Source organism: Mastacembelus armatus, chromosome 10, assembly GCF_900324485.2.
Source record: "Mastacembelus armatus chromosome 10, fMasArm1.2, whole genome shotgun sequence".
NCBI lineage: Eukaryota > Metazoa > Chordata > Actinopteri > Synbranchiformes > Mastacembelidae > Mastacembelus > Mastacembelus armatus.
In genome coordinates this window covers 3,171,015-3,197,013 of record NC_046642.1, presented here as the reverse complement: position 1 = coordinate 3,197,013, position 25,999 = coordinate 3,171,015, and the positions used below count along the sequence as shown (strand labels likewise).

The 25,999-nt window shown below is 42.5% G+C and overlaps 4 protein-coding genes across 4 annotated transcripts; 1 reads left to right on the top strand and 3 right to left on the bottom strand.

Annotated features, from left to right (window-relative positions):
- Nucleotides 1-113: 113 nt before the first annotated feature.
- Nucleotides 114-9,770, bottom strand: slc49a3 (solute carrier family 49 member 3). The gene is made up of 10 exons (XM_026330662.1): nucleotides 9,361-9,770; nucleotides 7,205-7,363; nucleotides 6,753-6,969; nucleotides 4,325-4,401; nucleotides 3,650-3,787; nucleotides 3,314-3,430; nucleotides 3,022-3,174; nucleotides 2,381-2,538; nucleotides 2,074-2,177; nucleotides 114-1,586 (listed from the first exon to the last, which is right to left on the bottom strand). The coding sequence occupies exons 1-10, from the start codon at nucleotides 9,511-9,513 to the stop codon at nucleotides 1,420-1,422; spliced, it is 1,443 nt and encodes a 480-aa protein (XP_026186447.1). The 5' UTR covers nucleotides 9,514-9,770; the 3' UTR covers nucleotides 114-1,419.
- Nucleotides 9,771-10,205: 435 nt separating this feature from the next.
- Nucleotides 10,206-12,006, bottom strand: LOC113144544 (serine peptidase inhibitor Kazal type 2). The gene is made up of 4 exons (XM_026330690.1): nucleotides 11,769-12,006; nucleotides 11,242-11,273; nucleotides 10,998-11,110; nucleotides 10,206-10,492 (listed from the first exon to the last, which is right to left on the bottom strand). Exons 1-4 carry the CDS (start codon nucleotides 11,821-11,823, stop codon nucleotides 10,441-10,443), a joined length of 252 nt encoding a protein of 83 aa, XP_026186475.1. The 5' UTR covers nucleotides 11,824-12,006; the 3' UTR covers nucleotides 10,206-10,440.
- Nucleotides 12,007-12,816: 810 nt separating this feature from the next.
- Nucleotides 12,817-20,905, top strand: polr2b (RNA polymerase II subunit B). The gene is made up of 25 exons (XM_026330969.1): nucleotides 12,817-12,952; nucleotides 13,366-13,438; nucleotides 13,679-13,829; nucleotides 13,994-14,106; nucleotides 14,188-14,407; nucleotides 14,560-14,718; nucleotides 14,857-15,021; nucleotides 15,154-15,350; nucleotides 15,658-15,777; nucleotides 15,947-16,133; nucleotides 16,393-16,536; nucleotides 16,675-16,814; nucleotides 17,034-17,145; nucleotides 17,323-17,477; nucleotides 17,721-17,919; nucleotides 18,009-18,177; nucleotides 18,358-18,454; nucleotides 18,531-18,625; nucleotides 18,812-19,062; nucleotides 19,166-19,255; nucleotides 19,374-19,481; nucleotides 19,664-19,777; nucleotides 20,019-20,179; nucleotides 20,315-20,510; nucleotides 20,719-20,905. The coding sequence occupies exons 1-25, from the start codon at nucleotides 12,934-12,936 to the stop codon at nucleotides 20,806-20,808; spliced, it is 3,525 nt and encodes a 1,174-aa protein (XP_026186754.1). The 5' UTR covers nucleotides 12,817-12,933; the 3' UTR covers nucleotides 20,809-20,905.
- Nucleotides 20,906-21,354: 449 nt separating this feature from the next.
- Nucleotides 21,355-25,970, bottom strand: igfbp7 (insulin-like growth factor binding protein 7). The gene is made up of 5 exons (XM_026330552.2): nucleotides 25,456-25,970; nucleotides 23,969-24,078; nucleotides 22,853-22,957; nucleotides 22,250-22,376; nucleotides 21,355-21,772 (listed from the first exon to the last, which is right to left on the bottom strand). The coding sequence occupies exons 1-5, from the start codon at nucleotides 25,877-25,879 to the stop codon at nucleotides 21,750-21,752; spliced, it is 789 nt and encodes a 262-aa protein (XP_026186337.1). The 5' UTR covers nucleotides 25,880-25,970; the 3' UTR covers nucleotides 21,355-21,749.
- Nucleotides 25,971-25,999: the final 29 nt, after the last annotated feature.

The following is a 25,999-nucleotide window of genomic DNA, read 5'->3' as shown; positions in this document are numbered from 1 at the left end:
CTGTAGATTGTCTGGATGCTCTTGGTTCATGGAGAAACTACATTACTCATGACCTGGATCCACTAATGGAAAAAGAAACTGGCTTGAAAACCAGAAATGCAGGTCTGTGCAACGGCCAAACAGATTTTACTACTTACATCTCAATAAGACCTTGAGTTTCCATGTAACCAGAGGAAAAAGGAGCATGAGGTGATGTCAGACATGTTCTCTATCCTCAGTTTACTGTTTTCTAAATCTTTATCAAAACAACTTAGTTTTTGTGCTGTTGTATTTTGAAAGTTTAAGAAAATACATCACATTTAACTAGAAAATTATGACAAACTCACAGACATCAATGTTTCCACTGACTTAGGTGTTTTAATAAGTATAAAATATTCAGTATGCAGTTAAAATTTTCAAATGTACCATAATAATAAACCATACACAGAATCTTTAGCTGTTATAAGGCACATCAGTTCATTTTGACAGATTAGTGCTGAGTTCATTCCCTTCATTGCACAAAACCCACAGGTGTCTAGTCTGTAAGGATTCCACAGTCTTCCAGAAGGAATCAGTTTTACAGTGGCATGTTACCTTTAACATCATGACACACACACACACACTTCAACATAAAAAGCTACAACATTAACCAGAAAGTTTAAAAAGCAGTACTGATGGTGCAGTACTGTGTTTGTTTCTCAGTAAAAATGTTATTTAAGTACAAACATCCCAGGTTCTGTTACCATGAAACAGTTTTATACAAGTGCAAAGTAAAGCTGGGTCAATAAGAACTGACTACTCTCTACACGGAGTACTTTCATACTCGTTTTGAGTAAATTATTATTTTTTGTGTGTATTTTGGTCTCTTAAATGAATTTACCTCCATCACTTCCATCTCAACCCAGAAGCAAATAAGTAGAGTCTGAAACACTTTACACTCATTTCACGTTTTGATTTGTCTTCATTTTCTCTATTACCTAAATCAAACAGGTTCTCTAAGTTGTGTTCTGTAATAAGAGCCTTGTCTTAAGACCAAGTGAAAAAATACACAGGACCATTATCAGAAAGTTTTGCCTTCAATCAGAAAGGCTAACAGGAAAACGATCATTTAAACAGTCCTTCTCTTCACTAAGTGCCTTTTATCACTAAAACCCATGTAATAACAGATCAGGATCTGCTGAGTTTAGTCCTGTAGATAAATAGTGGCTGTACCTTGTAGAATGATTATTTGTTAGTAGCAAGAGTATTAGTGTACAATCTGTTACTGTAATTCAACGTACAAAACAGCTTTGGCCCCAGCGTCCGACGACAGAATCACTGATCTCATTAAAACCAAAACTTCTTTTCTGCTCAGGCTCGTACCAAAGAAAACAAACTGTAGTTGTCCTCACTCCCATAATTCCCTCCTTTTCTTTCCTCACCAAGAGTCTGTGAGCAGGTTTACGTGTCCACACTCGGAGCGTGATCACTGTCCGTCGAGCTGTTAATCCGTTCGGTCCTGTAACTCGCTTGTTCTTCAGCCTCCAGCCGCCGGTAGCGTGTGTGGAAGCAGATGATGAAGCAGCAGGTGAACAAAGTGCACAGTCCTGCCAGCAGCAGGATGGGCACTGAGGGAGACAAGGTGGCAATGTCAGATTAACCCAGTTAGTCCAAAAACCAAAGTGTACAAATAGTTTAACCGCTGAGTTCATGATGGGAAATGTGGGTGACTGCCAGCATCTGATTTTTATTTTTAAGCTTTAGGGTTTTCTGTTTCATCTGTAGAAATTTCCAGTCTTATTTTTGAATTTTGTTTTAACCTGGCTCTAATCTACTGGCACTGGCAACAGGCCGAATACAACAAATCGAACTGCACATTTCCAGTGTTTTATCAATTACAACAATTACCTCAAACTAGGATTATATGCTGTCAGTAGTGAAAAGGCTTCACTTTGTTTAGAGTGACCAACTTCTCAGCAATAAAACTAGGAAACTGGAAACCAAAACACTCCTGTTTACCACTTCAAAAAGTCTGTGGTGCTTTGAACCAAAACAAGGACTGACGAGATGCTCACATTTGGGATTCCCACTGCAGAGGAGCATTATGTGACCTACCTCTCCAGCTCAGGACTGCATTCCCACAGGTGGACACAGAAGAGTCAGCGAGCCGAAAGGTCAAAGCCTGGAGGAGGATTATGTAGAGAACAGACAGAACCTGTCTGCAAAAAGATCACAAGGCAAAAGTCAGTTTAACATCGACATAAATAAGAGCCGTGAACACTGGGAGTTTAAATCACTTTGTGTAGAATAAACTGCTGCTGCCGCCTATGAACGTAGGACGTCTAGTGTGTGTTTGATATATTCACCAGGAGCTCTGTGTATACTGTAAATGGGGTCAGACAGTGTGTACTCTCAGTAGTACCCAGAGAGAAAGATGAGTCCAGCAGATGTGGCTTCTCCAACTGGATACGAACATTCGACAGATAGCTCCATGGCCACGGGGTAAATGGAGAACCCAAAAAAGCCAAAGAGAGAACAGACAGCGGCCACGGCGACTTGCTGCTGCTGCATCAGAGACACCTGAGGGAAGGAATTTCAGTAGAGTCTTACAGAGAAATCATCTGCCTCCAAACAGCATCAATAATGTGAAAAGTACCTGACAGAGAACGTTCACTTCAGAGGTTTATAGGAAAACAAATGACAAGGTAGTAAATCACAGTTGTAATAACATGAAATGTGTCTAGCAGAAGTTATTATTGACAGTTGATTAAAAGATGTTTACCTATTGCCTATTGCCAATAAATACTGAACTGAAGTGTTTTCTTTAGACAGCAGGGATTTCTCTACTAAATGTTCATTTCTATACATTAAGAGTGATCGAAATAAAAGTTTTATATACATCTACATCATATACACATATATACATCTACTTAAACTGCTATGCTGCTTCAGGTTAAGATGAACTTTGCAAAAAGCAGTTACTATTTGAATAAATGCACATTTATGAATAATCTTCTCAAAGCAGCTGTTGAGCTTTAAACCCTCCCAGTCTTGCGTTCTCACCACTGAAAAGCCAATGCACGCCAGAGCAGTGAAGCTCATGTTGATCTTTGTGGCTTCGATGAACCTCTTGGTCTTGTCGACGTACAGACCCAGAGCAGCAGCGCCTACGATGCCACACAAGATGAAGAGAGCGCCGCACAAACCAGCAAAGTTCTGCAGGTCAATTATAGGTGAATTCAGTACCTGAGTCCTTCTAAAACTCACAGCATCAAATACATAAAGACCAGGATCTGTTCTCTGTCACTTTGTTCCTTGGGAATGAATATGGGGTCCTATCCTGTGGGGTGCTTACATTGGTGTATCCCTGCACACACAGGATCTGCTCCAGCAGTGTGGAGAAGCAGGTGAAGACGGCGATGCCCGAGCCGAAGCACAGCAGCAGGACGAGATAGGCTTTGTTTGTCAGTAACTACAGAGGACACAGAGTCAGGGCCAGGTAAGAAATGACTGGACATCATGGGGAAACAAGGACACTGCAGTAACAACAGTTAACAAAAACATCAGCATATAAAAGGAAGTAATAAAACAAAGCGACTGTAAAGATCTGTCAGTATATACTAAAACATTCTTACATTTCCTTAACAGGTGTCAAATATAAGAGTGTATGGCTGCCCTCCTGTATCCTTACCAGTTTGACCCCCTGTACAAACGGCTCGGAGCCGGAGGACTCCGCACTGGCTGACGGTGGTGTGGGGGGCAAGCCGCTCCGGATCCCCACAGTTGCTACTAAACAGATGATACATGCTGGGATTGCATAGGCAAGCAGCTAGAGTAGGGTACAAACACAGGTAAAGTGATGATAAATGGATGTTACCACCTCAAATCAAGCACAATTCATCATCGTTAGCAGGTGAGGTGGCCGGAGCTGCAGACAGAGAGCTGAGCTGCTGTAGGTTTCTGACGTAGCAGCTGAAATAGATGTTAGATGCTTCACCAACTAATGTCTTATCTGCCATTCATACAGTGGGTTTATCTAAGTGTTTGGCTGAAAACAGCAAACGGCTGCTGCTTGAAAGAGACTGATGAGTGATGACACTGAGCCATTTTGTAAATGTCATGAGTTAAAATAGGCAAAAAGGATGACACAGTCATTTTATCAAGGTAAAAAGAGACAGTAAAGCATATTAGCTGCATATCAGTGTCCACAGGTGCACATCATCTCACCAGCCAACCTCCTGAGGTCACACTCCAACTAAGGGCCTCCTTTACTGTGTTTTAAATACTGAGCAAAATCACAGCACTAAAACTGAAACAAAGCACAGTGGATTAGTGGATTTGAAAAGTCTGTCTGAGTTCAACTCACCAGGGTTGGAATTTGTGCAGATGTTTGAACCAACCATGGAGAGATGATGTTAGCGAGGAGGACGCCCAGGGGGTTGGCTGAGGAGGAAAAAGAGAAGTGCAACTCAGGATGGTTCATTAATAATCAGTCCAACTCCACTTTCTGTTCCTCGTTTCATTCACCTCACTCTCTATGCTTAGGTAATAGTGAAAACATTAAATATGTGAAAACTTGTTCCTTCTCCAATAGCTTCCCATTCTACTTTTTCTTCATGTTCTTTACAAATTCTTCCTTGAGTTTATAAAGAACATTTAATTATTCCTGTACTTAATAATGATTTAAAAGTTTGTATGTACATTACATAAAGTATTCAGACATTTTTCATCTTTTCATTGAGCCTTTGCAAAATCAAACAAGTTATTTTATTTCTCATAAGTACACTCAGCATTTAAAGAAATGTAGAAATTTTTGCAAATTTATTAAAAAAGAAAAACTGAAATATCACATGGTCATTAGTATTCAGACCCTTTGCAGTGACACTCATATTTAACTCACATGCTGTCCATTTCTTCTGATCCTCCTTGAGATGGTTCTGCTCCTTCATTGGAGTCCAGCTGTGTTTAATTAAACTGATTGGACTTGATTAGGAAAGGCACACACCTGTCTATATAAGACCTTACAGCTCACAGTGCATGTCAGAGCAAATGAGAATCATGAGGTCGAGGGAACTGCCCAAGGAGCTCAGAGACAGAATTGTGGCAAGGCACAGATCTGGCCAAGGTTACAAAAGAATTTCTGCAGCACTCAAGGTTCCTAAGAGCACAGTGGCCTCCATAATCCTCAAATGGAAAAAGTTTGGGACGACCAGAACTCTTCCTAGACCTGGCCGTCCAGCCAAACTGAGCAATCGTGGGAGAAGAGCCTTGGTGAGAGAGGTAAAGAAGAACCCAAAGATCACTGTGGCTGAGCTCCAGAGATGCAGTAGGGAGTTGGGAGAAAGTTCCACAAAGTCAACTATCACTGCAGCCCTCCACCAGTCGGGGCTTTATGGCAGAGTGGCCCGACGGAAGCCTCTCCTCAGTGCAAGACACATGAAAGCCTGCATAGAGTTTGCCAAGAAACACATGAAGGACTCCCAGACTATGAGAAATAAGATTCTCTGGTCTGATGAGACCAAGATTGAACTTTTTGGCGTTAATTCTAAGCAGTATGTGTGGAGAAAACCAGGCACTGCTCATCACCTGCCCAATACAATCCCTACAGTGAAACATGTTGGTGGGAGCATCATGTTGTGGGGGTGTTTTCAGCTGCAGGGACAGGACGACTGGTTGCAATTGAAGGAAAGATGAATGCGGCCAAGTACAGAGATATCCTGGAAGAAAACCTCTTCCAGAGTGCTCAGGACCTCAGACTGGGCTGAAGGTTCACCTTTCAACAGGGCAATGACCCTAAGCACACAGCTAAAATAACAAAGGAGTAGCTTCGGAACAACTCTGTGACCGTTCTTGACTGGCCCAGCCAGAGCCCTGACCTAAACCCAATTGAGCATCTCTGGAGAGACCTGAAAATGGCTGTCCACCAACGTTCACCATCCAACCTGACAGAACTGGAGAGGATCTGCAAGGAAGAATGGCAGAGGATCCCCAAATCCAGGTGTGAAAAACTTGTGGCATCATTCCCAAGAAGACTCATGGCTGTACTAGCTCAAAAGGGTGCTTCTACTCAATACTGAGCACAGGGTCTGAATATTTATGACCATGTGATATTTCAGCTTTTCTTTTTTAATAAATTTGCAAAAATTTCTACATTTCTGTTTTTTTCTGTCAAGATGGGGTGCTGAGTGTACATTAATGAGAAATAAAATGAACTTTTTTGATTTTGGCAAATGGCTGCAATGACACAAAGAGTGAGAAATTTAAAGGGGTCTGAATACTTTCCGTACCCACTGTATATCATCATATATCATATCATATATTTGTGGACACATCATTTATTTTGCTGTATGCACATAAGTTTGCTGACAAACCAAACCAGAGCTTCCCTGCACTTCACAGCACGTGTTGAAACTGACTCAGTTCCTTAAATTTGTTACACATGCACAAAAACTGAGCACAAGCAATTGCACCTTTTCAGCCCAAAAACAGACTTTTAAAATATTTTAGCAGCTTCCATTGACAGTTTATCATGTCCAACAGACTGGACAAACTTACCAATAACATTCATGTTTGTCAGCATTCACCAATAAAGTCATCTGCTCAACACACTGATGTGGTTTCCCTGAACCTAAACAAGTCATTCTTGCTTTCTCATGTTTTTGTGAATCCTCCTACATTCACAATTTAAGTGTATTCATAAATCTTCTTCCAAAAGCCTCCAATAGCTACTACATATGCTGAAAGTATTAGAACTACAGCAGCAGAGCTTTTTGGGAACATTATATATCACTCACACATAGAGCTGATCATGTTAGCTGTGGCCCGCTGATGGTCTGGAAACCAGAGGGCTGCCAGCTTGGTGGGGGTGAAAATGATGAGGGGTTGAGCCAGGGCACCAAGGGTCTGACCCAACATCACCACTGGGTACCTGACTTGAAGAGTCAGGATCTCTGACATGCTGAAGAAACGCACGAAGGCTCCGAGCATGTTCAGCCAAGAGCCCAGGATCAGCTGCAAGGTCAAGATGGCAGAGACAGATCAAAACGTGTCCTGTTTTTATGCCTCCTTCTTTGGTGCTAAGAGCTGTAATATTTCTGCACTATCAGTTAGTGTGGGAAGGGTGTACCACACATAATCTTGTGCAGGAGAGATGGGAAATCACATGGCTAGGGTTATAAAGTGCAGGAACTGCCTACAAATAGCAAATATACTACACCCTCTCGTTGGCTCAGAGTGCAGTTTGTACCGTGATACGTAGGCCAAGGGTATCCAGCATCCATGTGGTCACGAAGCTGAGTGGTATGGCCACTACCATGTAGATCAGTGACAACCAGTTGATTTCTTCCAGAGTGACAGCCAGGCACTGGGCAGACTGGTCTGCTACTGGTGCAAAGGTCAGCCATAGCTGGGAAGACACATGAAGATGCAAAAAAAGATATGAATATAATTCACCAATTTCCTATGATAAATGAGAATTATTTTTATTTGTGAGTGTAATAATACGAGCACTTTTACATTCTTTTTAAATGATCTTCCAGGAGAAAGCTTTACTTAGAAAGTGCACATTTCAGAAATTAATAATATATTTTTGAAGTGATTTTATTTTTATTTTATCAACATAACATAACATTTACACATAGTTTCTTATGCTTAGGTGTAAAAAAAATGTCTTTAAATTATATCAAGATTATATCATACAGTAACTTCCTACAGATCACTTCTAAAAGCTCTGAACCATATAAAGCTGCAGGCTCAGGTCAGATGTGTCTCTGTTCAGATATGATCTGTCACTTTAGTGATGAAGTTTCCTCAAATATCTTGTAGTCATATGATCTGGATAACAGCTGAAAAAGGAGGAAATGGTAGGTTTTGCACTGCTCATGTGAGAAAGCTATGGTTTCTATTATTTATCCTGCCCTGTTCTGCTGCTCACAAATCTATGTTTATGATTGTTTTATGCATTTGTGTTTTTTTATTGCGTTGCTGCTTTTAATGGTGAGACAAAGAAAAATCTCCTGCCACTGTAGGACAACAAAGTCCCATTCTAAACTATTTCTAAAATTCAATTTATTGATTTTGTCATTGAATTTTTTCCTGTAGAAAAATTCTTTTTTTTTCTTTGCGCTCTCTCTCTCTCTCTCTCAATATAGAGTCTATAAAATATTACACTCTGTTACTGAGAATGTTATGAGTTATAGAGTAACCAGGTTATACTACAGTGCAATTACAGGTAGTCTCTGACTTCTTGAGCTTTAAGTTTATTCTTTTATTCTTATTCCTCGAGCAATATCAAGGTTACAACACAACAGCTATAATTAAAGGCGATAATACTGAATGTGACTGGGTCTTATAGATGAATCCGGCATTTAAAACCTGCATAACTGCATTTACAAAGGAAACAAAACATAAAAATATATATCTATAGGTTACACAGGTTAATGTCGATTTGGCTCACCAGCTGTTATTTACCACATCATGAATGAAAAATGTTACGAAACAGGTTGGTGCATCAACATATAACAAGGTCTTAAAATAGATTATCAGACAAGCCAGTAGTGAATATTTTGTCATTTATTTCTGTGATTTGTTTCTGACTTTCTAGTCTAGGGCTTAATCGTGTGTGACACAGGCTGTTAAAATAGCCAATGTTTTTTTCATATTGACGGATACTGATAATTACTGATATATACATTTCACACCATTATTGAGGAAGGAAACACCAAGTACCACTGGGTGTAAACAGTGTCTACCAGAAAACTCTATTCGGTACCTTTTAATTTAAAGTTAATGTTGTAATTCAGTCCAGGACTAAACAATTAAACTAAACAATTATTTAATTTTAAATGAATAACTTTATAGTCTCCACAACTAACAATATATAATATTTTACTGCATAAAAAAGGTTTTTTTTTAATTAAATACAGTATTTCAGTAATTGCTTCTCAGCATAGGGGCAAGACTACTATGGTTTTCCAGTTTTGTCTCACGGTGCAATAAAAAATAAAAACCTTAAAAACTGAAAAATTTTAGTGTTAACTTCCAAAAGTGAACACAACAGGATGAAATATGCTGAGATTTAAATTAGTACAGACTCAGATGAATTAACTTAAATGACTCCAGTATTTAATTTCTGTGATAACCAGTACAGATCCATGTGTTTCACCTGTGGCTCCAGTCCAGTTGTACAAACCATAAGGGGCCATAAGGGGGTCGCATTAGACCTGGACCCGGGATGTTTGTGCTACGCCCCTGCTTTTTTTTTTTTTTTTTTTTTTTTTTTTAAGTAGCATTTATCTGATTTTTTGTTTTTTCAACTTTAAGACAATTTACTGGACATCTACTTTGATATATACCAATAAATAAACGAAGTGTGAGAAGAAAAGTCACGTTAACGTTACTTACCGTGGCGTTGGAGCAGTTCAACAGACACAGCACCAGCAGGACGAACCACCTCCTCTTATAAACCTTAAAGAACAGCAGCTTCTTCAGCTCCGTGTTCGGGTTTCTCGGGACCTCAGGGGAAACGGGACGAGCCTCGTTGTCGTTGTTCTCCATCGGTTCTTACGGTGCTGACGAGTTTGCCGGTTAGCTAAGCTAGGCGCTAGCTAATGTTCGCTAACTGAGGCATTTTAAAGTTGGTGTTCGCGGTTTCTACACCGGAAACATCCAACAACACAGACAGTAAATCCTCCGCGTAGTCTTCTGGGGGCTATAAAGACATTTTCTGCCACAGGTAGATGCTAAAACCGCAGTTTGAAGGCTCCGCAAAGTCGCCACACTGCGGTACACCGAGAGTGTCACCGTAACGAAGATCTTCTATTGGTGCGATGAACAACTCGGTCGTGAAAAGCGCTGTCCGAGCAGCCAGAGAAGGTGTAGAAATACTCTAAAGTAAAACTCATTCAAAATTTTACTTAAGAAAAAAAATACTTATGTATATTATAAATAGTCATTTTAAACAGGATTTTTTTATTTATTTATTTGTATTAATTTACTTATGTTTATATATTGTTGACTTAGCAAATAATTAAAACAACAAAATTCTAAATAAAATTCAGCAAATAAAGGCAAATCTATGATTAAAGCTTTAAATGATTTTAAAGGTTTAAAATGCCATATCTTGCTGTGCCTTGCTGCTCCCTGTCTTTCACCTACGCTGAACCCCTAACCCCTAACCCTAAGACTAACTCACCCCTACAAGGCCTAAACCTTAATGATTTTTACCAGTTATATTTAAAAATGCCAGTGATACTTAAAGAAAAGTGAAAATATTTATTGGTCAAAGGTTTTAATTTCAAATGTTTTGACTTAGATATGTTAACATCAACCACACCAGTATAAACTTGAACTATGACTGTATACTGTACAGATACAGTCGTATGTATGTGTCTGCTCTAAGTGTACTACATGCTAACAGCTAAAATCTACATTTAAAACAGTAGTAACAGATGATGTTATTGGTTAGGGGGCCATTTGATGTTGTCATCCGTAGCAGGGTCCATCCTTCACAATCAAAATGTCAGTCTTTTTCTCCCTAAAAAGAAATAATCAATGATCAACAGTGAACACACAGCAAAACCTTTATTTCACAAGTACTTGCCAGGATGTTCTCTTTTATTATTACTTTAAGCTCTGATGTTTCTAGGACAACATATTCTCGACCTAACTTCTAGAGAAAATACAGAATTTCAAAGTTTAAGCTTTTATTTTTTTTCACACTATGAATGGTAACACTTGAAGTGGTTAACACACTATAAAATACAGAAATTTCACTATGTCCAGATAATAAACTACTCTACAGGTTTATAGCCAGGCTAGACACACGCCAAGGGACTAGCAAACTAATTGATGAATAATACCCAGATAATTATACAAACCCACATTAAAATAAATATGCATTGCCTTTTGTGTTTACTGTTATTCTAAGCAGTACAAGCAAATGTCTGACATCTTAGCACACAATTAGATGATTAATTGGTTATTCTCAGAGGTTGCCATTAAAAATAACTATAATGTTTAATGAATGATTGTCTACTCACACTCTGTGGACACACAGGAAACATTCGTTCGCGTAGGTGATGCCGTCATTGCCGCACACTGGAGAGTAATTCAGAGGACAGACCTCAGTCACATCCATCCCCACACAGGAGGGCTGCACCAAAAAATCCAGAAAACAACATTACAAACAAAAATGCAACACAAAACACCCTGTTCCTGATGCTACTGGTTGTTCAGGTGCCACAAAAGAGTTTGTAGTTTTGAGGAATTGATATTTGTTATTACCCTCCTGTACAGTCTGGATTTATCCTCAGCATCTGCAAAAAGACACATATCAGAGCACAGATTATTCAGCCTTTTCCTCAGGATGCACACAAAGCAGACGCCTCTGTGAGCTGCAGACTGACCTAACCAGCTGTTGTTATTATTATCACTGTCCACAGGTTTGCAGCTCAAATGCAGCAGCCAGGGCTCACTCTTACTCAGCCTTACTCTGGCTGAGGTGCATAGGTAAAAAAATCTCTTTGCAAACAAAGACTCAGTGCTATGTAACCCTTTTACTACAACATATCCTTAGTGCCACTGAATCCCACACAATCACCTATTTAACTTTATTAAGCTGCACACGCCTCAGGTTCAACAATAAACAAACTGACCTGACAGTGTGAGGAACTGTCAAAGGACAGTCAAGGTCCGACTTTGAGTCTAAGTCTGAACATCTGAAGAGGAGCTGCAATCTGCTACGAAATAATCTAGTTGCATCATTTAACCTGTACTTCCAACCCTGTTTATTCTGTCCTGGCCCGTCTTACCTGCACAGAAGAAAACTGCCACACAGAACAGGAGAAGAGTTGTGCCAAACATCATGGATAAAAACTGAGAAATACAGATGCAAAATCAAAAAAAGAAGAATGCTGAAATTGTACAACAGTCGGTTGAATTGAGGGGGTTCTGTCGTTTTATTGGCCTCTGATTCGACTATGAGTGGAGCCTCTGTGGATGTGGCATCTGTTATATGACAACAGCAGGCTGGAGGTGTTGTCGTCTGAAAACACGTCAGCCTCTGTTGTTGTGACGGCTGCCGCTCTCTTTTGTTCTGGCTCTAATCTCAGGATCAACATTCTGTCTGCTCCAATTTACCGCTGACAGAGTGGAAACTATCAGGAGCAGAAGTGGCACAAAGTGACTCCAACACAAACACAATAACAGAAAAACAGCATGCCCCTCTTACACGTGTGGATGACAACACAGACGCACATTTTAATCTCTTAAACAAAAATACAACAGCAGCAAAACAACTGGACGTGTCACTCAACACTGCAGGAATTTAGATCTTTAAAAAAAATCCTGATAATGCTGTTGTAACACATACATCACCTTTTTTCAGCACTACTGGGTACTACTACTTAGGACGGAGGTGATTGGACGAGCAGCTGACCTGAGACTGAAGACCATGGATACCTGGAACTGTGCAGCGCTAAGACGCTAAGGAGCAATATCCTCCATGGAGAAGGAGTCCAGAGACTAAGATCAGGCAACACAGACACTAGTTAGTTATCAGAACTACAGAAAGACGTGAACAAACTGTACATTTATTCAAATAATCTGCATATTTATTCAAACCACTGGTTATTTCATAATGTCCTTTATGTATTTAATTTTGAACACTTAGACCTCCATATGTAGGCACAGCTCACTAGCAATGCAGTAGCAGCCTAGCAGTAATAGTAGTAATACTAGTAGTACTAGTAGTAGTCGTTGTAGTAGTTATTAGTACCAGAAATAGATAAAGCGCGTTTGTTGGTGCAATACCGCTGTCCAATCTGTAGAGGGCACCAATACTTTAAACTGCCTCGAGCCACACTAAAGAAGAAGAAAACACCGGAAGTCACATGTAGTTTCCGGCTGTGCTGTCGGGTCGCAACGTTGTTTCGGAGTTTTCAGTCTGTTGGATTTGATTCTTTTTAAAGTTCAAACATGTACGACCAGGACGAAGGTGAGCTGCTTTTACCTGCACAGGAGCCGCGACTGCCTCACCTTGCTCTGCGGAAACAGACATGCTAACAGCTAATGCTAATGGCGCGGTGCTTTGTTTTGAAAAAGCTAACAGGCTAATCTGAGGCTGCAGTACACACAGTACATATCCAGATAATGCAGTACACACAGTACACATCCAAATAATGCAGTATACATACACTCAGCTCTGTGTGTAATGCTAAATGATCCACTGTGTGTGCGCCTTTAGTTACTTTAAAATCTACATATTACACATTGCACACATATTATAGGATATAATCTTACTTTGTTTCTGGCCTCTATAAACAAATGGCTAAATACAACAAACAACCTGAGCTTTAAAGGCGGAGGGTTGGTGCTACTGTCTCTGATGTTCCTTTGTCTGTTCGACAGATAATCAATACGATGAAGACGATGATGAAATCACACCAGATTTATGGCAGGAGGCCTGCTGGATCGTCATTAGGTAAACACACCTGGACCTGACCTGACCTGTGGTGATGTGCTGTGGAGAACATAGTGATAATTACAATAAAAACAATAAGTGCCATTAAAATTAATATTACTGATTCAGTAATCAATGAAATGATCAATCTGCGGTCCGATCACTTTGACTTAAAAAGTTAGTAAAAAAGCCATCTAAGATTTTTAACAACACTTTGTTCCAACTCTTGTTTTGACAAGTCTCTCTCATGTTCCATTTCAGCTCTTATTTTGACGAGAAGGGCCTGGTGCGACAGCAGCTGGATTCATTTGATGAGTTCATCCAGATGTCAGTTCAGAGGATTGTGGAGGATGCTCCACCCATCGACCTACAGGCTGAAGCCCAGCACACCTCAGGGGAGGTGGAGGAGCCGGTAGGAAACGACTCTCAGACCAGGGACTAGAACTGGAGTTGGCATGTGGTTTTGGGTTTTGAAACAGTTTACAGGAATTAACTATCATCAGGATTAATGTTGGACAGTTTTGATTGTAATATATTTACAGCTCCTTTAAAATCATGTGTCAATTTGTGTTTCAGCCTCGTTACCTGCTGAAGTTCGAGCAGATCTACCTGTCCAAGCCCACCCATTGGGAGAGAGATGGAGCTCCTTCTCCCATGATGCCCAACGAAGCCCGACTACGAAACCTGACGTAGGTCTCTTGTGGTACACTTACACTTACCTGATGTGTTCACTGTTCTCTCTCACCTGTTGCTTCTGTGGTTTCCTCCAGGTACTCTGCCCCCCTGTATGTTGATATTACAAAGACCATTATAAAGGAAGGCGAGGACCAGCTGCAGACCCAGCACCAGAAGACCTTCATCGGTAAAATTCCCATCATGCTCCGTTCCACCTACTGCCTTCTGAGTGGCCTGACAGATCGAGACCTGTGTGAGCTCAATGAGTGTCCACTGGACCCTGGAGGTTATTTTATCATCAATGGCTCCGAAAAGGTACACAGAAAGCTAAGAGGATTTACCTAAATATGGAATTCCCCTTTAACACCTTTAAGTTTTATGTGACATCAGGTCTGTCAGGTGTGACCACAGTTGTCACAGCTGTGTTGGTATTTTTGGCAGATATTTACACTGGTGGTGGTTTGCAGGTGCTCATTGCTCAGGAGAAGATGGCCACAAACACAGTGTACGTCTTTGCCAAGAAGGACTCTAAGTACGCCTACACAGCTGAGTGTCGGTCCTGTTTGGAAAACTCGTCACGTCCGACCAGCACCATCTGGGTCAGCATGATGGCCAGAGGAGGACAGGTGCGTCCTGATGTTCACCTGCATACAAGACTAATTATTTTATTACACTAACGTTTTGAGTCAACTCTTCTTTCCTAAAGCATTTCCTTTTTTAATGTAATCATGGTTTAGCCTAAACTCATTGATTGTCTCTCTCAGGGAGTGAAGAAAAGTGCTATCGGTCAGAGGATTGTATCAACGCTGCCGTACATCAGGCAGGAAGTTCCCATTATAATCGTGTTTCGAGCACTGGGGTTTGTGTCGGACAGAGACATCCTGGAACACATTATCTATGACTTTGACGACCCCGAGATGATGGAGATGGTCAGTGCGACTATTGGTTATTGCTGTTAACATCTGTCGTAATGCTGTTAACATCTGGCAGCTCAAACAGTAAATAGACTTGGCCCTGCCGACTGTGATGTGATGTCACCTGTGATGTCATCATGTTTCCAGGTGAAGCCATCACTGGATGAAGCATTTGTGATCCAGGAGCAGAACGTGGCGTTGAACTTCATCGGTTCCAGAGGAGCGAAACCCGGAGTGACAAAGGAACGAAGAATCAAATATGCCAAAGAAGTTCTGCAGAAGGAAATGCTGCCACATGTTGGAGTCAGCGACTTCTGTGAGACCAAGAAGGCTTACTTCTTAGGGTGAGTCCCACCTGAATTCCAGCTGTGTAGGTCAGTCTCACCTGAGATACGCTGTACAGGTGTGAGACAGGTTTATGTGTGACAGATGTTACACCTGGCGTACACATGTGTAAGAGAGACACCGGTAATTTACAGGTATATGTGTGGGACACAAGGATGGTTCAGGTTTCCTTACCCTCTGTCAGAGTTTGTGTATTTTACTGTGTAGTAAATGTGCATTACTATGTATATAATGGTGTATTACTATTGCTGAAACTACATCCAAAATCAGGTGCTGAAATTAACACAGATATTACTGTTTTTTCAGGTACATGGTCCACAGGTTGCTGCTTGCTGCTCTTGGCCGGCGGGAGCTGGATGACAGAGATCACTATGGCAACAAGAGGCTAGACCTCGCTGGGCCACTACTGGCCTTCCTGTTTAGAGGGTGAGCTTTCTCAGTGTCATCACCTTGGACCTCTTACCTCACCTGCTTGCCTTGACCAATCAGAACATACAGTATATGCATATAGACTTTGCACAGTGCAGGATCAGAACATAACATAATGTCACATTCAGTAACACTGTGTGAACACTTTTCTGTTCTTTCCATTCAGCATGTTTAAGAACCTGTTGAAGGAGATCAGGATTTACGCTCAGAAGTTCATCGACAGAGGAAAAGACTTTAATCTTGAGCTGGCCATTAAAACCAGAATCATCTCAGATGGCCTCAAATACTCTCTGGCCACTGGAAACTGGGGAGACGTCAAGAAGGCCCACCAGGCCCGAGCTGGGGTGTCACAGGTCAGAGCGCCTGCCTCTAAGCCTGAATGGACTGTAGCGTTCAGTCAGCACACATATTTGGTTTTTATCGCCTTAACTGAAGAGCTTTAGTCTCAGTTCAGGGGCTGTAATGAGGTGCCACCTTTAGATTATTAAGGCCCCTAGTTTTTTATCATCTCTGTGTGCATACAAACTGGCATTTTCATATCATGACTCTCTGTTAGACTGGATTCTGAGGTCGGCCTCTGAACATCATCCTGTTTCATTCTTCTGCTTGTAGGTGTTGAACCGTCTGACCTTCGCATCAACTCTGTCCCACCTCCGCCGCGTCAACTCTCCCATCGGCAGAGACGGCAAACTGGCCAAACCCCGACAGCTGCACAACACGCTGTGGGGAATGGTGTGTCCGGCTGAAACACCAGAGGTAAAAACACTGTTGACTCAAAGGATAGAACCCAGTGCAGTTCTAGAGAGAAACATGAATGTGTCACATCAAATCAGGCTGACCTTCATTCATTGATCACAGTGATGAGTAGGTTGATGAAAGGCTTCTTTTTTCCAGGGTCATGCTGTGGGTCTGGTGAAGAACTTGGCCCTGATGGCCTACATCTCAGTGGGTTCTCAGCCATCTCCCATCCTAGAGTTTCTGGAGGAGTGGAGTATGGAGAACCTGGAGGAGATCTCCCCTGCTGCTATCGCAGAGTCAGTCGCTTCAGCTTCATCTTCATCTTTACCAGCCATTGGAAATGACCGATACGATTAATAATCCACATAATCAAACTGTTATTGTTGACAATATTAATGAGATGAGTAACAGATAAAATCTGTTTGTTGGTCTCTAATTAGTCTCTGCAGGACATCAGGTCACATTAGTTTGACCATTGTTCTCAGTCAATCGGATTTTGGTTTTAAATGTTTTAGTGCCACGAAGATCTTTGTCAACGGCTGCTGGGTGGGAATCCACAAAGATCCTGAACAGCTGATGAACACTCTGAGGAAACTCCGCAGACAGATGGATATCATCGTGTCTGAGGTAACAGCACCAGTCTTTTATAAAGCAAAGCATATGTTTACGGCCCTGCAGTCATAGCAGTCCGCCTCTTTGTTAGGATGGCTATCACTGTGTCTAATATGCTTGATAACTAGAACAATATTTACAGTCTGTGAAACCGATGAGACTCTTTGTTCTTGTTGTTTCTGAACATTTCAGGTGTCGATGATCAGAGACATCAGAGAACGTGAGATCAGAATTTACACAGACGCTGGACGAATCTGCAGACCGCTGCTGATTGTGGAAAAACAAAAACTACTGCTGAAGAGACGACACATCGACCAGCTGAAGGAGAGAGAGTACAACAACTACAGGTGAGGCCGGGTACAACGATTATTATGGTCTTCTTTTCTGTTGTTTTGTAGGCTTGGCTTATTTCGGTGGTTAGGGTTCATTAATTGTTTCTGTGAAATGTAATGATTGATCTGAGAGTTTGTTCCCTTTCAGCTAGTTGTTATTGTAGAACCTGTTAGTTGGTTGGTTCTTGCAGTAGAGTCTATGGATCTTCTGGGGGAAAGTTTCTGTTGGCTAACCTGTAGTTGGTCTGTGATGGGCAGCTGGCAGGATTTGGTGGCGAGTGGAGTAGTGGAGTACATCGACACTCTGGAGGAGGAGACGGTGATGCTCGCCATGACGCCCGATGACCTCCAGGAAAAGGGTGTGGCCTACTGCTCCACCTACACCCACTGTGAGATCCACCCATCTATGATCCTCGGAGTCTGTGCCTCCATTATCCCCTTCCCTGACCACAACCAGGTACGGTCAAGCAGGGAGTTTAGAAAAAAGTGGAAAATAATCCTGTGACATGTTGTTGAAGCAGTAATGAGATGTTTGTTGTTATTCAGTCTCCCAGGAACACATACCAGTCCGCTATGGGTAAACAGGCCATGGGTGTTTACATCACGAACTTCCACGTTCGAATGGACACGCTGGCTCACGTGTTGTACTACCCCCAGAAACCGCTGGTCACCACCCGATCCATGGAATACCTGCGCTTCAGAGAACTGCCTGCAGGTAACACACACCTGTGTAGTCAGATTGACAGAGACATTACGTTTCAGGTTTAAAAAGTGTTTACATCAGGTTTCAGGCGAGTCTCAAAACTTCACTGAAAACATGAGGGACTGTTCACTGTGTTTAGTTTTCAGACCTGTCCACTGACTCGTGTCTCTAATTAAACGTTGTGTTGTTCAGGCATCAACTCCATCGTGGCGATTGCCTCATACACAGGATACAACCAGGAGGACTCTGTGATCATGAACAGGTCGGCTGTGGATCGGGGCTTCTTCAGGTGAGTCTCAGCTATTACTGACTACCGTTTGGTTTTGTCAGCAGTTTCTTTAAAGTTTTTGTTTCTCACCTGGCAGGTCTGTTTTCTACCGGTCCTACAAAGAGCAGGAGTCAAAGAAAGGTTTTGATCAGGAGGAGATCTTTGAGAAACCAACCCGTGAAACTTGTCAGGGTGAGGATTGAATTCAAACTTAATGTTTCAAAAGAAAATCTCATCTGACTTTGATTAGGATGTAGTCTGGTTGTTATTGTCACCCCTCGATCGTCTCAGGTGTAGTGACGTCCAGTAACAGGTCGGGTGTGTCAGATGTTGGTAGTGGGCGGGGCTAAGTTTATATTGCATTAAAATCGTCCTCAGGAATGAGACACGCCATCTACGACAAACTGGACGATGACGGGCTGATTGCGCCTGGCGTTCGTGTGTCTGGTGAGGACGTGATCATCGGCAAGACGGTGACGCTGCCAGATAACGAAGACGAGATGGAAAGCACCAACCGCCGCTACATCAAGAGAGACTGCAGCACCTTCCTGAGAACCAGTGAGACTGGCATTGTGGACCAGGTGATGGTAACCCTGAACCAGGAGGGCTACAAGTTCTGCAAGATCAGGGTGAGGGAGCACGCCACAACACCCAATGATGCCCGATGCTGAGGACATTAAGTTTTTTATGTTTTTTTTTTTTTTCTCCTGCAATCTTCCTTGTCTCCTGCAGGTTCGCTCGGTGCGGATCCCTCAGATTGGAGACAAATTCGCCAGTCGACATGGACAGAAAGGAACCTGTGGGATCCAGTACAGACAGGAGGTTCAGAGAAAGTCAACAAGACACAATAAAGAACATAATTACAATGGTTTTAAAATGAGATGTCACAGTTTGGCAGGAAATTGTATCTTTGATGTGTTTTGCATGTTTTATATCAAAGGACATGCCGTTCACCTGCGAGGGAATCACCCCTGACATCATCATCAATCCTCACGCCATCCCGTCCAGAATGACGGTCGGCCATCTGATCGAGTGTCTGCAGGGAAAGGTAGTGTCCAGATCCTAAGATAATCAATAAATATCTGATAATAAAAGTATAAATAATAAACATGAACATTAACCCTGTCAATAAACCTCATCAGAATAAAAGCTTGTATTTTCAGACACATTAATCTGCATGTGCGTACACGGACATGTAAACTGCATATTTATAGTTTTCCCGTGTTGCAGGTGTCGGCAAACAAAGGTGAGATCGGTGATGCGACGCCGTTTAACGACGCTGTCAACGTGCAGAAAGTGTCGAACCTGCTGTCTGAGTACGGATACCACCTGAGAGGAAATGAGGTCACTATGTCACTATGACATCAGATCAGTTTCCAAGTCAAGAGCTTCTTGACATTAACCTGTTTCAATTACTGAAGTTCATTTTAATACGATTAGCAGCAGACATTACATGTGTAAAGGCTAAGGCTCTGCAGTGCATGCTGGGAAACAATCTGAACAAATTCAACAACAAAGATGTTGCTCAACAAGTTTCAAACAGCTCAACCCACATCTGTCGCTCTGATTATTGATTTGTGATCAGGTCCTGTATAACGGCTTCACGGGGAGGAAGCTGACATCCCAGATCTTCATCGGTCCGACATATTATCAGCGTCTTAAGCACATGGTGGACGATAAGATCCACTCGAGGGCCAGGGGCCCCGTCCAGATCCTCAACAGGCAGCCAATGGAGGGGAGATCACGGTGAGTAATCACCTGTTACCTGTCTATAAACTCGCACAGCAACATTCAGACACCTGCCAGAAAGCTGTTTCATAGACCTCTGGCCTCTGTCTGGCTCTCACCTGTTGGCCTCACCTGTCTGTCCACTGTCCACAGCGATGGTGGTCTGCGGTTTGGAGAGATGGAGCGTGACTGTCAGATCGCTCACGGAGCGGCTCAGTTCCTCAGAGAACGTCTGTTTGAGGCTTCTGATCCATATCAAGTTCACGTCTGTAACCTGTGTGGACTGATGGCCATCGCCAACACACGCACGCACACGTATGAGTGTCGAGGCTGCCGCAACAAGACACAGGTAACTGTGACCGGTGTCCGCTCGTTGTAGACTGATCACCACAGCCTCTTGAACATACAAACACAAACTGTGCATACAGAAATGTCTGTTGATGAGTCACTGTAAGGGTTGTCTGCGGTGTTCACTGTGATCATTAGTCATTATATTGACTGCAGTGATTTCCTGATGTTCTCATCCGTGTTTTACATTTGTTGTTTCTCTCTGTCAGATCTCTCTGGTCCGAATGCCGTACGCCTGTAAACTTCTCTTCCAGGAGTTGATGTCAATGAGCATTGCTCCTCGTATGATGACATCATAGAGTGGCTCAGCCAATCACACACCTCTCTGTGGACTTTTGTCTTAACACCATCAGCTGGAAGTGAACATAGGTTTTTTTTGTTTTTTTTTTTAATAGTATCAGGTCTCTCATTTTGTTTGTGTACAAGTACAATAAATGAATTTTGTTTGACATTTTTGTATCACATGGGTCAGTTTCTGGCTTCTTATTGGTTTACACGCGAGCAGGTGACGAGATAAATGTCCTGTTTTAACAGGTGACACTAAAACTGACCATCATGGCTACACGACAGATCCCTCAGGAAGTTTTCTGGAAGAAAATAAACAATAAGAACTAAAAAATAATATTACTATGAATTATATTTACAGATAAAACTGAGTGTTTAATTTCACAGCAGCACAACTCAAATGAAATTTTCATTTTCAAGACCAGGATTTCTAAAGAGATTATAAAAATAAAAGTTCCAGTAGTAATTTCTGACTCAACAAGCCTATTTACTAAAGTGTTCACTCAAATATCAGTAAGTACAAATAGTAATTGCTGATCAACAAAAAACTGCCAACATTATAACATGTAAAGACTTTTTATTCAGAGAAAAACATTTTTTTTTTATTCTTCTGTCACTGAACTGAAATGAACTGATTAGATCAGTGCTGTTGCTATGGTGATTAACTACTTTAATTACTAAGATTGGCCTTTCTAAAATAAAAGCCAGACAGGTTTTAGTTTAAGCTCAGATGAAAGAATAAATCTTGGAATTTTGTTTTCACTAAAACTTTAAATCTTGAAACTAAATATTTTTTCATCTTTCTAACAGAAACAAAATAAATGACTAAACATCAAACGTAAAGTTTAAACAAAAAAGTTTTAAAAAAAAACAATCAGTTTACAGATTGCCGATACAAAAATGACCATCACCAGTTTCTTTTGACCATGGTCTTCATTGATCTCTGATCAGCTGATCACGGTCCATTTTCCTTCATCACTGAAAGGAAATGACATCCTCAGTTAGACAAGCAGTTGAACCAAATCCATCATCTGTACCTGCTTAGTCCTAACCAGGGTCCCAGGGATCTGCTGGAGCCTATCCCAGCTCTCTTTGGGTGAAAGGCAGGGGTCCACCCTGGACAGGTCCCCAGTCCATCACAGGGCCACATAGAGACAAACAACCTCACACACTCACACTCACTCCTATGGGCAATTTAGAGTCACCAATCAACCTGACATACATGTTTTTGGACTGTGGGAGGAAACCAGAGTACCTGGAGAAAACCCACACAAGCACAGGGAGAACATGCAAACTCCACACAGAAAGGCCCCTGATGGGTTTCAGACCAGGAACCTTCTTGCTGTGAGGCAACAGTGAACACAATGTTTGTTTCTTATTTAGCTGTTTGGTGTCTGTGATGCTGTCTTTCCTGTCTTGATAATAGTTTTTGTTTGTTGTTGACGAGGATGTTACCTGTCTTGACAATGATGTCATCGAGGGACTGCACCAGGTGAATGGCTCCGACAGCTGAGGCTTCACCTTTAGAGTTGGAGGCGTGACACTCATACAATCCTTCTTCTTCTCTGGTCAGAGGAGAGACCTGAAATAAAACCACAGAAAGCTGGAGTCTTTACATCACTTCCTGTCTGAAAGTTGTTTTTGTGTTAAAAATAAATCAGAAAATCAGTTTCTTCATTCTAACGAAGCTAAAGGTTCATCATACCCACATGAGACCAGCAGATCCACTCACTCAGATTAATATTTCCCATGTGTCTTTGCTGTCACAGGTTGTATTTTTAACACAAAGAATAAGCTTCTCTATGTGTCTGTGCATTTACACCATCATTTGATAAATCATGATTCTTTCTCTGTGTTGATTTACAGACGTGACACACGAAAGGAAAAACCAAATAATCTACTGGAGGGATGGTCAAGACTGGTGGACAAGACCGTAACACATCGTCTTCACCCTCATCAAACCATCCAGTGCTCCCTTGAGTGGTGCCATAATAATAATATGTGTATTTAATGTGTACGCAGGATGTCAATGTGTACATATAGTTAATAACCACTGACCAGCACCCAGCCGGTCACTTCATGCTTCTCTGGTCCCCCTCTTGTCTGAATTGCAAGGTTGCCTTTGTCCCCTGGAAGAAGCTCCATCCTCTTCCCACTGCGGACCTGAAGAAGATGGCATCATCATCATCATCATCATCATCATCAGACCAAATTAAACTGTGACGCTTCATGTGGTTCTATGTTTCAGCTCAAAGTGTTTAGTCAACCAGATGTTTGTGCAGCAGAAGCTTCACACACAAACATGAGCGTCACTCTGTTTCATGTGATCCTGCAGAAACACCAAATATCATCGGAGCTTTGCTTTGTCATCATCTCATTACCCTGAACTAACGGCCTACTGATGGGCCACGGGCCTCAGCTTGGACACCACTACTAGTTGAAGATTATCTAAAATAACAGAGTTAGATTTTTTTTGTTATTTTACTGACACCTGCTGTGGCAGGATCTGATGGTGCCCTACCAGGTCTGTGAGGGCCCACTCGGTTCAGTCGACTTGTACAAACTAGTCCTGAAGAAACATTTTCTGATTTACTTCAGACATGCTGCAGCTTGTCGTCCTGCAGCCAAAAATATTCTGTTTTATGTAGTTTTCACCCGAACACACACGAACACCTGAGGCTGGAGGTGACACCAGGATCATTTCTACCGTTTGTCTCTTTTCAACCCTCTGTGCATTTGTATCTATAGACAGATGGTTGTTGTTTAGAATTAGTTAACTAACTTTATATTTGATTGGCAGGAGGAGATTCCATCCTCCGATTAGCTGTGTTGTTTTTAGTTTGTATGACTTTAACATGAGTCAACGGTGCAACCATTAACTGGGATTTATTTCCTGTTTTGTGTTGCCAGGAGGAGTCTCAGTGGACTGGTATTGTTTCTGCAAACAACAGCAGGAAACAGGAATTGAGATGGAGAGTTAAGAGGCTGCAGCTCAGAGAAATCAGATCCATGTGTTTTACAGTTTTTGCTGCTCGACTATAAATTGTGGAGTAAATGTTTTGTATTTAAGGTGGAACTATCAGTCAGACGACATGTGGCAGGCTTCATCTTTTCACGTTAAGAGAATTACAATTTAAACTGACCAATGAGATGCAGAGTATCACATAAACTCACCTTCTTCCAGGAGAGGACAGGTGTAGGCACGCCCATGGCCTCACAGCTCAGGTACACCTGAGAGCCGCTCACGTTGTAGACCTCACCTGGAGCAGTGACGATGACCGGAGCTGCAGACGAACAGACCATAACCTTCAGTTACTTGACGTTTGGTTGCAGAGAATCCATGTGAATCAGCGCAAACACACTCGAGGTTGGTTCAGTCACAGAGAGTTTTGTACAAAACAAGATGAAACACATCGCAGGAATCTGTAAATCCACCGTGAGCGTGTTGTGTTTGCTCTGAGCACGCTCAGTGAGTGTGTTCATGTAGAAAGGAATTCAGTGTTTTCAGAGGGATGGAGGAGGATCATCAGAGAGGACATCACTGTCTGTCACAACAGAACAAGTTGAAGTTTTAAACATAAACACACTCCATCCATCCATCCATCCATCTTCTATACCCGCTTTTCCTGTTCAGGGTCACGGGGATCTGCTGGAGCCTATCCCAGCTCTCTCTCGGGTGGAAGGCAGGGGTACACCCTGGACAGGTCACCAGTCTGTCACAGGGCCACATATAGACAGACAACCTCACACACTCACACTCACTCCTACGGGCAATTTTAGAGTCACCAATCAACCTGACATGCATGTTTTTGGACTGTGGGAGGAAACCGGAGTACCCGGAGTAAACCCACGCAAGCACAGGGAGAACATGCAAACTCCACACAGAAAGGCCGGGATGCGAACCCACGACCTTCTTGCTGTGAGGCAACAGTGCTAACCACTCAGCCACCATGCTGCCCTATATATAAACACACTCATCACTTTTTAATCAACACTGCCATAATGACTTTACCTTTAAAATTCTGTGGTTCCATTTCTGTAAAACAGAAGAACCATGTGAGAACAAAGAGATTCATGTGTCTTCGATCATTTTCTCTCCAGTAAATCTGCTACACCTGTAACGTCACCTGTGTGACGTCATCAGCACCGTTCACGATGCACTGTGCTAATTAATAACTGATAATTAATAATGTCATTACAGCGGCTTGTGCTCACTGTCCAATAGTTGCTGTTCCAGCCATCTGTTTCTAATATTTTCATTCCACGGCCACAGGTAAAACTTGTTGGCACCAGTCTGTCGCTGTTTTTTGACCAGACATGAAACTACACGAATAAAGTCTGAATTCAAATCAGACAAAAGAACCACGCCATGTTTGGTGAGTCAGTAATGTTCCTATTGTGAATGTGGTCCCAGACTGTCTGCAGCCTAATCTGAAGCTTCTAAAAAAAGTCGTGTCATTGAACCAACATCTAAACCAATCAGACAGGTGTCTCCCATCATGCCCTGGGGCGCCTGGCTCCAAAAACCTGCAGCTGCACTGATCTCATGATGTCAGAGCAGGTCCAGACCAGGCTGGTCAGAAAAATAACAGCAGATTGAGACTCATTTGAAACGGGCCTGTTCTTACCCCCGCAGCCCACCTGTATGACGTCAGTCTCACCTGTGGCGCAGCGGCCCTTGTTCTGGATGTTGATGGGCTGTTCGCCTTGGGTCTGGGCTTTCAGGCTGGCGCTCTTCAGCGCGCAGCCGCTCTTGTACGTCCGGCCGTCGGTCCCGCACACCTCGTAGTTGCTCTTACACACGCACACGCCCAGCTTGGTCTTCTTGTCCTCGTCGCTTTTGACGCACTCCAGTCCGGGGCCACAGCGGCGCGCAGCCGCGCGGCGGCCACCGCACAGCTCCCCCTCTGCGGCGGCGCACACTGAGCAGCAACCGCAAGGGTCCCGCAAAACACCGGCGGGACAGCCCTCCGCCGGGAGAGGAGCACACTGAGCCGGGTCACACGGTCCACATGCAATACCTGCCGAAGGCGCCGGGAGGACCGACAGAACCGGAACCAGAAACAACATGGTGAAAGACTTCATGATGGTCCGATGCGGACTTTGGTCTGAACTCAGTAACGGTCTGAAAGAGTCTGAGATCGGATTTGAAGACTGAGAGCTGGTACAGACTCCAGACTCCGCCTCAGACCAAGACCTGATCCC

Coding starts and splice junctions, on each gene's coding strand:
- LOC113144544 (XM_026330690.1), bottom strand. CDS start 11,823: ATGATGTTTGGCACAACTCTTCTCCTGTTCTGTGTGGCAGTTTTCTTC. Junction 11,274..11,768: donor GGCAGTTTTCTTCTGTGCAG/GTAAGACGGGCC, acceptor GTCTTTTTGCAG/ATGCTGAGGATAAATCCAGA. Junction 11,111..11,241: donor AATCCAGACTGTACAGGAGG/GTAATAACAAAT, acceptor TTTTTGGTGCAG/CCCTCCTGTGTGGGGATGGA.
- slc49a3 (XM_026330662.1), bottom strand. CDS start 9,513: ATGGAGAACAACGACAACGAGGCTCGTCCCGTTTCCCCTGAGGTCCCG. Junction 4,402..6,752: donor TAACATGATCAGCTCTATGT/GTGAGTGATATA, acceptor TTTCCTCCTCAG/CCAACCCCCTGGGCGTCCTC. Junction 3,431..3,649: donor TTGTACAGGGGGTCAAACTG/GTAAGGATACAG, acceptor TGTCCTCTGTAG/TTACTGACAAACAAAGCCTA.
- polr2b (XM_026330969.1), top strand. Junction 15,351..15,657: donor AAGAAGGCTTACTTCTTAGG/GTGAGTCCCACC, acceptor CTGTTTTTTCAG/GTACATGGTCCACAGGTTGC. Junction 20,511..20,718: donor GCTGCCGCAACAAGACACAG/GTAACTGTGACC, acceptor TCTCTCTGTCAG/ATCTCTCTGGTCCGAATGCC.
- igfbp7 (XM_026330552.2), bottom strand. CDS start 25,879: ATGAAGTCTTTCACCATGTTGTTTCTGGTTCCGGTTCTGTCGGTCCTC. Junction 24,079..25,455: donor CAAGGGCCGCTGCGCCACAG/GTGAGACTGACG, acceptor GTTCGTCTGCAG/CTCCGGTCATCGTCACTGCT. Junction 21,773..22,249: donor TGACATCATTGTCAAGACAG/GTAACATCCTCG, acceptor ATTTCCTTTCAG/TGATGAAGGAAAATGGACCG.